The sequence below is a fragment of the Tupaia chinensis genome, unplaced genomic scaffold, assembly GCF_000334495.1.
Source record: "Tupaia chinensis unplaced genomic scaffold, TupChi_1.0 Scaffold000644_1, whole genome shotgun sequence".
In the NCBI taxonomy this organism is placed as follows: Eukaryota; Metazoa; Chordata; class Mammalia; order Scandentia; family Tupaiidae; genus Tupaia; species Tupaia belangeri.
In genome coordinates this window covers 3,520,437-3,534,919 of record NW_006160165.1, presented here as the reverse complement: position 1 = coordinate 3,534,919, position 14,483 = coordinate 3,520,437, and the positions used below count along the sequence as shown (strand labels likewise).

General features: G+C 41.9%; 1 protein-coding gene across 1 annotated transcript in view; it reads right to left on the bottom strand.

Moving 5' to 3' along the window:
* MYO16 (myosin XVI) overlaps nt 1–14,483 on the bottom strand; it is a 603,762-nt gene that overhangs the window by 395,972 nt on the left and 193,307 nt on the right. The window contains 1 exon segment of the mRNA XM_027776197.1: nt 9,942–10,092. Within this exon segment, the coding sequence (XP_027631998.1) occupies nt 9,942–10,092 (151 nt within the window).

The following is a 14,483-nucleotide window of genomic DNA, read 5'->3' as shown; positions in this document are numbered from 1 at the left end:
GTGTTCATTGTGAGCTCTTTGTTGGATATTGTTGTTAAAGACAGTCGTTCGGGCTGGGGGGAAGAACATCCCCGGGAGAGGAAAGAGAGGCCCCGGGAGGGGCTGTCAGGGACAGAGGGGTGTGTGGGGCAGTGGGGCCCCGCAGAGGCTGGGTGGAGGGAGGAGACCCACGCATGACGGTGTAGGTACCAGGAGGGGCTGCTCAGTTCTAAGACTCACTGGGGGCAGGACGGCAGGGTCACTTCATTGGCTAAGGTGAGGCTCTGGCTCGAAGTCAACAAAGGGCCACATGGTGAGAGACCAGCTAGCTAGCTCCAGGTGGAGGTGGCCAAAGAGAGCGCTGAAGCAGAGGAGGGGTGGACTGGTCTCGGATTTCTAGGCAAAGAGGAGCTGCCTTCTCACCTGTGTGCTGCTAGTTGCACTTGTTTAGTTAGGATTCATGCAGACAAGACTGAAGGTTTTCCTCACAGAGATGGACAACTTTACGTACTCCAGGATCCCAGGCTGGAATGCCTGCCCTTGCATTTGAGAAGAACCTAGAAAATCTGTGCAACTGGGTAAGAGCATGTTTTCTAGTAGTGAGCAGACTAGGAGCAAGTCATTATGCAGAGAGATTTAGGAAAGGGCACTTTCATTTCAATCTAGGGATGAAGGGAAGTATCTTTGGTTTCTGATACCTTTCTAAGAGTTTTCAAAACTTACACATACACAGGGAACCAGCAGTTAGCGTAATGGCTATGTCGCTGGACTCCCACGTAGTCACCCATGGTTTGCGTCCCGGACCCAGTGGCTTAAAACTCACGCCGGGTGTGTGTGCGTGCGTGCCCAAGATCCCGAGAGGAGAATGGAGGGGAAGGGATTGTGACGTGACCATCCCCTCTGGGGGGTGATTTCTCGCTTTCTGTCTCTCTGTCTCTCTCTGTCTGTCTGGGGAGCGCACACGCCCTATAGTGAAAATCTCTCCAAAAAAAAAAAAACAACTTACACATACACACAAGAAAAGAACCTCCCCAGCCTCGTATGCATGAGTGTATGTGCATACGCATAAAGAATCACACACATATATGCATGCATCTACATGTACAATATAAATCAATAGTATGATCATTATAAGTTTGAATAATGCAAGAAGAAGGCAAAGATCTCCAATAAGTTACACACACATTTAACTCCCAAAGAGATCACAAAAAGAAGAAAAATCAATTGCAAAATTTCTTCTTTTTTTCAGAACTAATGATTTCCACTACGATAATGACCTTTTTCTTATAACCACAATGCCAATGATTTCAGTGCAAATTTCTGCATCCCATTTAGAAGAAGCATAAATAGTTTGAACAGAGGCCCTGCGTCTGCTCCAACAAGCCTGGAAGTGCGTCACAGACATCTCGCTGGCATTCTTGTGGGCTTCATCCCCGAATGCTTACAGAAAGTACTAGGCAGTAAAAATGTGCACACACTCTGGCTGTGCACAGTAACGAAGTGTGACAGGTACAGTTTAGGGTACAGGAAGGGAGGGGTGTCTTGCACTTGTCGTAGCAAGATTCTAAATGATCAGGAAAGAACTTTGATCATCAGTCTTGAGCAACATTATTACAAGGGTGCATTCCTTATAAAGACTGTGAAAGCACTGTGACAGCTGATAAGTAGAATGAAAATGAAAACTGTGTCTACAAATATTTTGATGTTTAGTAGCAGACTGAACAGTGTATGAGAAGACTTCACAAAGTTTACAGAGGGCCAGCAGGTGACACGGTGATTAGGGTGCTGGGCTTCACATGGCCTTCTGTGGTTAGATGTGGTTAGAGTCCCAGAAGTAACAGTTTGCTTTTTCACTTTCTCTCTCTCTCTCTCTTGTGAGTGCATGTGTCCTATAGCAAAATTAATAATAATAATAATGATACAATTAAATAAATAATTCTTTTTAAAAAGTTTACAGAAAAATGGAATTGTAGTACAAGTGTACTTTGGTACAAAGCATTTATGAACTCCATGTACAGTTCTTTCATGATAAGCGTTTTCCATGAACTCTTTGAAGCTTCTCTGTGTACTACCAATGCGTACCAAGCAACTGCAGAATTAGAACAGCAGTCCGAACAGGTATCGGATACACGAGTAAACCAAGATCGCATACCCTCTCTGGGATTGCCTGAAATAATTCATATTAGGTATATCTCCAAAAGGACAGATACAAAACACAAACCGACACAATTCAGAACAGAAAGTCAGAAAAGTTTAGGAGAAACACTTGAGAAATGTTTCACAATTCAAAGCAGACCTAGATTTTGGGAGCATGCTGATTTGCTGGTCTCTGTCTCCACCCTTCAATGCAGCTCGGAGTGCTGTCGCTCTTAAGGCTCTGTTGTTTGCTTCTGGTGAATCGCCCTCTGTGAGATTAGCAATTTACACTTGGGGACTAGATGCTCACGAGATGATCTGACACATGGGATTTAGGGAATAGGATTTGGGAAAAGGCCAATTTGAGGCAGAGTCCAGAATGGTGAACACAAAGGATGGGGGAAAACTGGGGAGACGAGATGACATGAGTGGTCGTCACAGGCCCTGGTGCTGATGTGGCAAACACTTCGCTGAGCTCCCCCGAGCTAATGTCCACGCCCAGGTGGACCACCTGGGGGTGGCAGTTCTGCTGTGCTTTCATTATCTGGTGCAACGCAGCTAAAATAATCAGGTTTGTCAGGCAAACCCTTCCCTTGCTGTTTTTCTTGGTTGAGGACTACGCCTGTGTGCACGTGCATGGTGGTGCCCGTGGACTCCCGTGTACCTCCATTGCACACGCAGCTCGGGAAAGCACCTTCTCTCCTGCACACAGAACAGAGCTGAGCAGAGACAGGGGCTCGCAGCAGCTCCCACAGGAGCACTGCATAGAGGACAGAAGGGAATCCTGCTGTGAATGTCTAGCTCGTGATACTAGGCAACCAGCTCAACCTTCCTGTGTCCCTGCATGGTCAGTGTAAAATTCAGGTTGAAGCTTGAGTATCTGTTAAGTATTAAAAGTGGAAAATAATTTGCTCTCAGTGAGGTTCTGAGGAATAAAATAATGAAGGTCAAAGCATTGTTAAGTTTGGGGAACCAGCAGTTAGCGTAATGGCTATGTCGCTGGACTCCCATGTAGTCGACTGCAGTTCGTGTCCCGGACCCGGTGGCTTAAAACTCATGCCGGGCGCGTGTGCGTGCATGCCCAAGATCCCGAGAGGAGAATGGAGGAGAAGGGATTGTGGCGTGACCATCCCCCCTGGGGGGTGATTTCTCGCTTTCTGTCTCTATGTCTCTCTCTGTCTGTCTGGCGAGCGCACGTGCCCTACAGTGAAAATCTCTCCAAAAAAAAAAAAAAAGCATTGTTAAGTTTGAAAATGTTAACCAATGTAAAGTACCACTTTGTATTATTATTTTCTTTCTTTTTTTCTTCTAGAGGTTTTTGCCTTAGGGCATATGCACTTGCCAGAGAAAAAGAGAGACAGAAACAGTAAGAGGGAAAGTGAGAAATCACCCCCCTAGAGCAGATGACCATGCTGCAATCCCTTCTTTGTTCTCCTCTAGGGATCTTGGGCATGCAAGCACATGTGCCCGGTGTTGAGTTTGAAACCACTGGGTCCAGGACTCAAACTGAGATCAACTACGTGGGAATCCAACTCCGTGGGAATCCAGCAATGTAACCGTTATGCCATCTTCTGGCTCCTGTATTATTATTTTCTGAAATAATGTGCATTTACTTAGAAAAAAACAATCTCAGATGTTTTGTCTGGAATTACATGACTTAAGAACAGGTAAACGGGCCAGCAGTTGGTAAGCTGGTTAATGTACTGAACTTCACATAGCCAACTACAGTGTGAGTCCTAGACCTGAAAGCTTGCAAATCACTCGAGCACATATGCGTGTGTGCCCCAAATCTTGAGATTCTAGGAAATACATTTTGTAATGCTGTAAAAATATATATTAATTAAATACAAATAATGAAATAAAAAGAAGGGCGTGGCCATGGCCATAAAAAGATGGCATGGTCTTCTCCCATAGGGGATGCTTTCCCTCTCACCGTCTCTCTTTCTCTCTCTCTGGGGAGTGCATGTACACTATGGCACAAACTGGGTTTTTATTCTGTCCTTCGTGTTACAACTTACAGTGCCCCACTACTGTCACTGTCACTGTAGCCAGGGGGTCAGGGCTGTGCAGATGAGGCTCAGTGACAGTAAGGAGCCAGCATCACAGAGCTCCTGAGTAGCGACCATGCCCTCATGGAATCAAAGGTGACTCCAATTCCAAGCTTCATCTAAGTTTAAATAAATATGTGTTGAAAGAAGAGAGAGGAGAGAAAGGGAAGAACTTAAGTTAGGAAACCAGGATGAGAACAAAAGAGGACAAGGGAGGGGAGGGAAGAGATGGGAGGGAAAAATCAGGGCCGAAAGGGAAGAGAAGGAAGAATGTGCCGCATATTTTTAGGGAACTTAAAAATTGTATATTCTCAGAGATATTATAAAAGCAAAGGCTAATTTTAATGTTTCTCAGAATTTTTTTAAAAAGGTTAAATCAAGCCTTGAATATTCATTTTACACAGTTTCTATTTGATAAGACCCACATTTTACAAAAATCTGCAAGAAGAGATGCTACATGGTGTTTAGTTTAATTTTAAAAAAATGTCTACATTATGTATTTCTCTTTAAAGTGATGACCATCATTTTATAGCTTTGGAAACTCGTTTTGGGAAGGCTGACTATGAGATGTGAATGTATAATCCAGTCAGCAAACAGCGGTGCTCTGGCCCTGGAGGGAACCACCCAGTACTGCATGGCTAAGAATGTAGAGAACAAGATGCATACGGGGGTGTTGGGGGGGCCCTTGGTGGGTGGACAGTAGATCAACATGGGAGGCTGAACAGCAGCCACTCCCCCTCCAATACCAAACACACAGAGCATGATTGCACGGGCTTCTCACGCCCAGAATACAACCGTGAGAAGCCTACATTAAAGACAGAAGAGCCACCCTAGAGGGTTACACTAGGCATTCTTATGATATGGATATCTACTCATATCTGAAGAATGTTTAATATCTTTTAGAAACATATTGTTAAATTACCACTTACATGTTATTGTTTTGCTAACTGGAAACTGTATTGACTCAACAGAGGGACCAATCTAAGCGCCTCAATGAAAAGGTTGGCCTTGTTTGCCCTTCTTTAGTAAAATAAATAATTATCATTTCACAATTGCTAAACTCAAACATATGAGAGACTAAAACAAATCATGTAAAATACAGTGACCCCACATGTAAACATTCACAAGTCACGCAACACCTGTAATAGGATCTAAAAGTTTATGAATAATAATGAATTTGGATAGTAGAAAATCACGCTAGGGGCCAGCAGGGCATGGTGTTTAAGGCACTAGGTCGCAAACGGCCAACCAGGGTTCAAGTTCCAGACCTAGTGGCTTGAAAATCAGCTCAGACATAAGATAGGAATACATTCAGCTGGAACATGGATACTTTCGCATCCATGTTTACTGTAGCATTATTCACAATTTCTAAGACATGAAACCAACCCAAATGTCTATAAACAGATGACTTGACTGAAAAATTATGACATATATACACTATGGAATACTACTCGTTCAAGTTCCAGACCTAGTGGCTTGAAAATCAGCTCAGACATAAGATAGGAATACATTCAGCTGGAACATGGATACTTTCGCATCCATGTTTACTGTAGCATTATTCACAATTTCTAAGACATGAAACCAACCCAAATGTCTATAAACAGATGACTTGACTGAAAAATTATGACATATATACACTATGGAATACTATTCGGTCACAAAAAAATGAGACTCTGGCATTTGATAGAAAGTAGACAAATATGGAAGATTTACTACTAAGCAAAGCAAGCCAGACTATGAAAGAGAGACACTATATGTCCCCACAAAATCTGCAATCTCTGGCAGAAACTGAAAGACTAGAAGATACAAAAGCAGTGGGAGGAGGGTGAGGAATGGGGAGGGGTGAGAAGGAGGGAATCAAGGGGAAAAAGAAAGAAGCAAAACATTTAAGGGATACAAAAGTGGAAGTTATCCATTGATAATAATGGGCATGGTAATATCTTTAACTGGACTAATATGCGGTGTACTTGGAAAAACTCACTTTGCAAGCTATAATGATATACAGTGGTTGAATGGACAAAAGTAATAATTAAAAAAAAAAAAGAAAACAGAAAGTCATGCCAGGCATGTGTGTGTGCGTGCCCAAAATCCTGAGAGTAGAGTGAAGGAGAATGGATCACGGCATGGCCATTTCTCTGGTGCAGTGATTTCTCACCTTCCTTCTGTCTTTTTCTGTTTTGTTATAGCAAAGAAAAATCACATTAACCTTAGAGTTTCCACAAATATCTATAAGTTAATTTTTAAAAATTTCAATATAATACCAATAAAAATGGAAAACCATGTAAAAATCATCTTTGTCTAAGAAATCTAATAAACAGAATCAATACTCCCATTGTCAATTACAAATTTAAACTGGAGGACCAAGAATACACAGGGAACTCAACTGGCTTATCAGAAAAAATAAAATGACTAACTCAAGCAATAGATGGGAGAATGAGCTGAACAAAAACTCTCTAAGGAAGACATACCAAAAGTCAAAAGGCATATAAAAAAATGCTCAACATCCCTCATCTTAAGGGAAATGCAGATTAAAACCACAATGAGATACCACCTAAACCCTGTCAGAATGGCAAAGATTAAAAATACAAAAATGATAAGTGTTGGTGGGGATGTGTGAAAGGAAAACTCTCCTACACTGTTGGTGGGAATGTAAATTGGTCCAGCCACTGTGGAAAACAATATGGAGGTTCCTCAAAGACCTACAAATAGAACTACCATACGATCCAGAAATTCCACTCCTGGATATTTACCCAAAGGACAGGAGAATGCTCAGTCAGAAAAGCGCTTGCACATCAATGTTTATTGCGGTATTATTCACAATTGCTAAGACATGGAACCAACGCAAATGTCCAAAAACAGATGAATGTATTGAAAATCTGTGGCCTGGGTACTCCATGGTATACTTGTCAGCCATAAAATATAAAAACAAAAAAAAAACAAGACCCTGGCATTTGATAGAAAGTGGATGAATATGGAAGATTTATTGCTGAGTGAAGCAAGCCATCCTATAAGAGAGACATTGTACGCCTTCGCTTAACATATACCGACTGCTCTCTGTGGGAGAGACTGGAAGATCGGAGGACATAAAAGCATTGACAATAGTTATGGACATTGGAGACAGTGTGGGAGGAGGTGAGAGAGGGGAAAAGTGCAGGGAAGGAAGTCAGGGAGAGAAAATAGGGAGGTAAGACATTTGTGGGACACAGAAATGGTTTATTACCTGTTGATGACAAAATGTACAGTATTCTCAACTGGACTGGTCTGAGGTGTATTTCATGTTGGGTTAATTCTCTTTACAAGCTAAATGATGTATGGCAATTGAATGTATAAAAAATAAAGATAAAAAATTTAAAATAAAACCTTAAACACTTAAGCCCAGGAAAAATAAATAAATAAATAAATAATACATTCATCTGAGGAAAATAACTCCCTAAGGTTAAAAACAGTGTTCAATAGTCAATAATGCTCAATTCCTTTGATGACAAGTTTATTTATAACCATATGATGTTTTATGTGATATATCATAACCTTCTAATTGAGAAACTAGTTATTAAATAAAAATTAAGTCTTTCCCATCTCAAAAAGACAACATATGTACGTCTAATATATATAGGACATTATTTTGGCCAAGTTAAAGGCAATAGGTTCATATTTTTCTTTTTTTACTTTTGCTGCAGGGTGCATGCACTTATGTGAGGAACGGAGAAAGAAAGAGAGAGAGAGGGAGAGAGAGAGAAAGTGAGAAATCACACCCAAGGGGTATGGCCACACTGCAAGCCCTTCTCCTCCATTCTTCTCTCAGGATTTTAGGCATGCACTCACAAGTGCCTGGTGTGATTTTCAACCTGCTGGGTCCATAATTTGAACCACTCAGTTGGTCACCTGAGACCCAGCTGCCTCAGTCACTGGCTGACCCCTGGTTCATAATTCTCTACCAAAGCAAAGTGCATGGTAGAGAGATATGAAAAATGGCCACTGTGGGAAAAATCAGGAAACAGAAATCACCTATGAGTTCTGACAGTTGAGAAATGACTCATTTTTTTTCCCTCAACACTCACTACAAACTAATTTATTTTGAGTCTTAAATATCTGCAATAGAAACAGAAGACAAGCATTTAAGTTGCTAAATGTTATGGATGTGTCAATGTATACGAGGAGGTGTGGTGAACACTGGCTAATTAAGTCACTTTTCATAGTACAGGACACGAATGACAGACTTTGAAGCAGTCATGCAGTAGAAATGCATGTCAGAAGCTGCTGAAGGACACAAACGATACAGATCAGAAACATGTGGACTGTGAAAGGGAGTTAATGAAGCCCATTCATGTTAAAAAGCGTTGTGCTGTAAATTTTATCTAACTTCTAATTTGCCTATTGCTATGGGCTGAACTGAACCCCCGTCCCCCACTCTCACTCAAACTCCCACGTGGCTGCATTTGGAGATGGGACCCATAGGAGGTAACTGAGTCAATGAGGGCGGGGCCCTCTGGTCGGATTGGTGTCCTTGTAAGAAGGGACTCCACGTTGCTCTCTCTCTCTCTCTCTCTCTCTCCGTCTCTGTCTGCGTCTCCCCTCTCTATCCACCATGCGAGGACACAGCAGTGAGAAGATGACGTGTGCTATGGGCTGAACTGAACCCCCGCCCCCCACTCTCACTCAAACTCCCACGTGGCTGCATTTGGAGATGGGACCCATAGGAGGTAACTGAGTCAATGAGGGCGGGGCCCTCTGGTCAGATTGGTGTCCTTGTAAGAAGGGACTCCACGTTGCTCTCTCTCTCTCTCTCTCCGTCTCTGTCTGCGTCTCCCCTCTCTATCACCATGCGAGGACACAGCAGTGAGAAGATGACGTGTAAGAGCTGAGAAAGAAGACTTCAGAAGGCAAATCAACCTGTACCTGATCTTAGACTTCTCGCCACGACTGTGAGACATTTCTGTTGAAGCCCCCCAACCTGTGGTGTTTTTGTTTTGGTGACTTGAGCCGATGAATAACCTACTAAAATTTAAAAGTATTTTAAATGTTCTGTTGTCTATTTGAAATAAAGAAAATTAATAAAATTGAATTTTGGAAAGAAAGTCTTTAGAAAACCAGGGTAAAATTTCTTTAAAATAGTGGAAATCAGATACCTTGAAACAGAGTACGTTCAAGGATGTAAATTAATCTGCCACTGATAATACACTAAATGCATAAACATCATTTACTTCTGTGGCAATCATTGAAACGAAATAAAACATTAATTTCTATAAGTCGAAGCTCATGACCTCCCACGTCCAAATTGATCCCCCCTTGCCTTGGGCTCTGGGACATGAGTGCACACACATACACACATGTGCACAGAGAAACACACGGGTATATGCACAACAAATTGCCACAGTTACTTTCAAGAATAAGTGAGTGGTGACTAGTTCACCTTTTCTGCTTGGAAAGTATCTGGAAAGTTGAAGGAAATAAAGAAACATAGATGCATACTAATCAAAGCAAAAGACCGGCTCAACTGGAACTGTTCAGGAAGTAAGTATCCTCTGAGCTTGCCTGCCTGGTACCTGAGTCAAGAATGTCACACTCAAGTTGTAAAGCACAATAGCAACTAAGGTTGATAATGAGCAAGAAATTTCCCTAACTATTTCAGGGAATTGTAAACAAAGTACTAACCTATAAACTCATTCATTTTTCTTTGAATGGAAATTAACGGATGTTTGCTTTTGAAATATGCTGGAGTTTGAGATGGGACTTTATGGAGCAGAACCCCAGTGAGCATTGGGGTGAGGGTACACTTACCTGCTCAGGTTTGCAGGAGCCTCTCATCACGGTGTTTTCAGGGGTGCTGTCCTGAGACTGCTGCTTACACACACCTTTTGTTGCGTCTCTGAACATAATGTCTTTTTCCAGCAAACTGTCTTGCTTGGCAATCGGTAGCACCAGAGGGCTGCTACGGAAAATAATCAATACCTCCATTAGTCTCCTTCTAGCATGGTGTGATCAGATAGTACTGCTACAGAGGTGTCACATAAGAAACCTTTTCTAGCAATACAGGAGAAAACAGCAGTGAAAATCTGAAAATTGTTCTATTAAATCCAAATTTCATTCAATTTTAACTTTAAAAAACAAAAGCAAAACATTTATACATGTATAGCTGACTGTAATAGACAAATCAATAAGCAATTTAAAAGCTGGTGGGAATGCATGATTGAACTAAGCAAAATATTTAAATGTGAAAATGGATTCTAAACACGTAAAGAAAAGTGTAATTATGCAATTAATTAAGATATTATTCATTTAGAATTTAAGGCATATTATAGAATCATGGATGACATTTTGTGTTTATAATGAAATAACAATATGGGAATTAGAGAAAAATAGCATGGTTAGGGATTGCAATATTACCAGTAGAATACATTTTGTTATTTCCCTTTAGCTCGAACCAGGTCAAAAATGAAAATGAAAGTTAATTCATTTTCTCTTGTTCTATAGACATCATTGCCAAAATACAGCTGTTCTATTGTAATGCTCATTTAAAAAGCACACAGAACAAATGCTGAATTCACCTTGCAGCACTGTATTATAATAGGATTTAAAAATATATTGCCCTAAATATTACTACACAAGCAGCATTGCAGCATACTTAATCAAGCACAATATATGGAAGCGTGATTATCTCATGTAGTCTGCGACAGTAGTTGTAACTCTAATAAAGGTCGATGCCCATTTTTTTCCTTTTTAGGTTTAGGCTTATTGAGGTCTATTATATAGAGTAAAATGTCATGTAGTCTGCGACAGTAGTTGTAACTCTAACAAAGGTCGATGCCCATTTTGTCCTTTTTAGGTTTAGGCTTATCGAGGTCTATTATATAGAGGAAAATGAGTGCGCAGAGAGGTCCCAGAATGCACACCCAAGACTTCCCATGTGGGTGCAGCGGTGTTACTGCAGCTCCACTGCCCAGCCGCCTCACTGTGTTTTTACTTAAGATATTTTTTTAATTTTAAAATATTTAATTGTTGGGACCCGCAGTTGGTGTAATGGCTATGTCACTGGACTTCCATGTAGCTGACTGAGGCTCGAGTCCCAGTCCCGGTGGCTTAAACTCATGCCAGGCACATGTGCGTGTGTGTCCAAGATCCCAGGAGGAGAATGGAGGAGAAGGGATTGCAGCATGGCCATCCCCCCGGGGGTGATTTCATGTTTTTTGTCTATCTCTCTCTGTCTTTCTGGTGAGCACACACGCCCTATAGCAAAAACCTCTTAAAAAAATTAATTGTTAAATAATGATTTTATATATATATATACACACACACACACATATATATATATATATATTTACTTAACATGTGCAGCATAGTAATTTGGTACACTTACACATTGTGTAATATTATCACAATCATATTACGTTAATTAACACATCCTTCACCACCCATGTTGTAGGTCAGCTCTCCAAAACTTGTTAATCTTACAACTCAGTTTGTATTTTCCAAATTTTCTTCAATAATCAAGTCTTATTTTGATTAGAGAAAAAGAAATGATTAGTAACAGAAATTTACCAATACAAAACAAAGAAATAGGATTGAAACACTGTATTTTCTAAAAGGGGTTTCAGTTAGGTAGACTCTATAAACATAAGAGAAATTAAATAGCTACCATCCAAGGACCATTTAGATTAATTCGGAAGAGAAGGCTATAACTTGGTGGAAAAATTAGATGGAAACATGCCAGCAGATAACCAATTCATGAACTCTACTGGACGTACTCAAAACCCACTTATTCTAGAAACGTAAAAGGCATTTCATGCAGAGCAAATGTGCTTGTATAAAATAGGAATTTATTTTTGAAAATGAAAAGAGATACATAATAAGTTGAAACTAAGAAAGGCAACAACTACTGCCCATTATAACTACAATGATTTTAGAAAACAATGGAGATGAAATAAAATAGATGATATTGAGATATATTAGCCCAACAAATGCGAAGAGAGAGCACATATGACTCAGACATTTGGATGCTTAACTTGGTGGGCCGAATAGATGGTTCTCAGTGTTGATACCAGAAGTACAGATACACACAGTCTTTACTACAGGGAACTTAACTCAATCACTCAAAAACAAAATAACTTTGCATCTTTTTGTTATTTGTTTTGCTTCTATGAAATGAGACAGTAACCCAAGGCTGATGACAAATAGAACATTTCTTGTAAATATTTTAATTAATTGCTCTTTGGTTCTCCCCCCCCAAAAAAAAATTACTTCAATCTTTCAAGAAAAAAAATTGCAATTTAAACACCATATTGGTAAAAATATTATTTGTCTCTTAAAAGCAACTAAAACTTTAGATGTGTCAAGCAGCTGGACTGGAAATTACAATACTTTATAAAGATATTTTATATTCATCTCCACAGTAACAACGTCCCAAATCCAGCAGCTTAAGACTCATACCAGGTTCGTGTGCATGCATGCCCAAATTCCTGAGGGGAGGCTGGAGGGGAAGGGATTGTGGCATGACCACCCCCTAGGGGAGGCGGTGAGTTCTTGCTTTCTGTCTCTTTGTCTCTCTCTCTCTCTCTCCAGTGAACACATGCACCCTATAGCAAAAATCTCTCTTAAAAAGGAAAAAAAAAAACGTGCAAGAGAGAGACTTGTTACTGTCATTCTCATCATAACATGAGGGCCTGCAGTGCAGTCCTGACGCTTACCACTCACAGTTAGCTCAGACTCCAAAAAGATGCTCGTGTTTCAGATGCCAGTACAAGTTCAGAGGTCGCTGGGCCACCCAGACTTCTGACCAAGTAGCTAAACATTCTGGGAACCCTACCGCCCCACTCAGGTTTGACGACTCACTAGAATGAGTCAGTACCACACTCCCTGCTAGAACCTTATTATAAAGATGGCAAACCTGGAAGAGCAAACAGGTAGCCAGCCAGGGTGAGTTTTGGGAGAGCCGAGTGCAGACCTTCCCTGTCCTCTCTCTGCCCACTGACGTGCCCTGTCAGGGATCCCCCAGCTGAGATGTCCAGTTTTCACTGCATTTCTTGGCATGGGCTTGACTGTCTCGGCCACTGGACATGTCTGAACTCCATTTCCAGTCCCATCTCCCCCCTGGACATTGAGCTGGCTCAAACCACCAAGTCTTTTCATCACATGGTTGGTCTTTCTGGTGTGACCAGCCACTGTCCTGAGTCCTCTCATCTGGCTAGCAGAAAGCTAAGTGTGATCCAAGGTGCTCATGAATAACAAAGACCCTCTTTTATCACTGGGCGAATTCCAAGGACTTGGAGCCTCAGGATCCCTCTGTCCCAGGAACCTGGGAGAAAGGCCAGGCACGTTTTTCTACCACAGTGTGCCCATCTGGCACGTCAGTGAAAAGTCACCAGAGGTTTACAAAATACTAAACTGCCTACAGTCACGACAGGCCAGAGCCAGAGTCTGAAGCAGGACAGGACGGGTCTGTGCACTGTGTCCGTAATCAGCTCACCACGCGGGCTTCCTGTGACACGCAGGGAGGGAAGGTGGACACCCAGAGCACGGCCGCAGGGCAACTCCGTAGAAGAAAATAACCCGCCTTGTTCCATTCTGGCTCACAGCCCTAGCTGAAAAGCAGCTCTGTGGCAAACGGTACTGCAGAGTCCTCCTGGCGCTCATTTCTGCGAAGGGGACTTTCCTCCAGACCAGGCTGCTTCTCTAGTACCGTACTGAACTCGCACCCTAAATCGGCTGGAAGGAAACGGGCCACTCGAGGCTGACTGACCACAGGAGTGAACCCAGGCCACTGATTTCTTCTTCAAGGTCAAATGATAAGTCTTGGAATTTCAAATAAAACTGCCATCTATGATACTATGTAAGATTGCACCCAGGTGTGATATGAGCCATTTCTGAAGCTCTGAGCCCCAGACAGGGACGTGCAGAACAGGCATCTTCACTGACGGTGCTCCCAGCCAGATCTCGTGTTCACTGAAATGGTCCTGGTATGCCACTCTGCCCAGGTCCCGACACCCGGCCACTACAAACGAGGCAGCCGCTAACTCTGTTATCACCAAAAAGCGAAAACTGGGGCCAGCAGGTAGCATGGTGGTTAAGGCACTAGACTCCCACCATGGGCAAACATGGTTTGAGTTCCCTAGCTGCTGGCTTGAAAACCATGCCAGGTGCCTGTGCCTGTGTGCCCAAAATCCCAAGAGGAGAATGGAGGAGGAGGGATTGCAGCGTGGCTCTCCCACCATGGAATGATTGCTCAATTTCCCTCTTTCTGTCTCTCTCCAGCACACACACAGGTGCCCTATGCAAAAAAAAAAAAAAAAAAAAAAAAAAAAAAATAGGGAAAACCTAAAAAGTTCG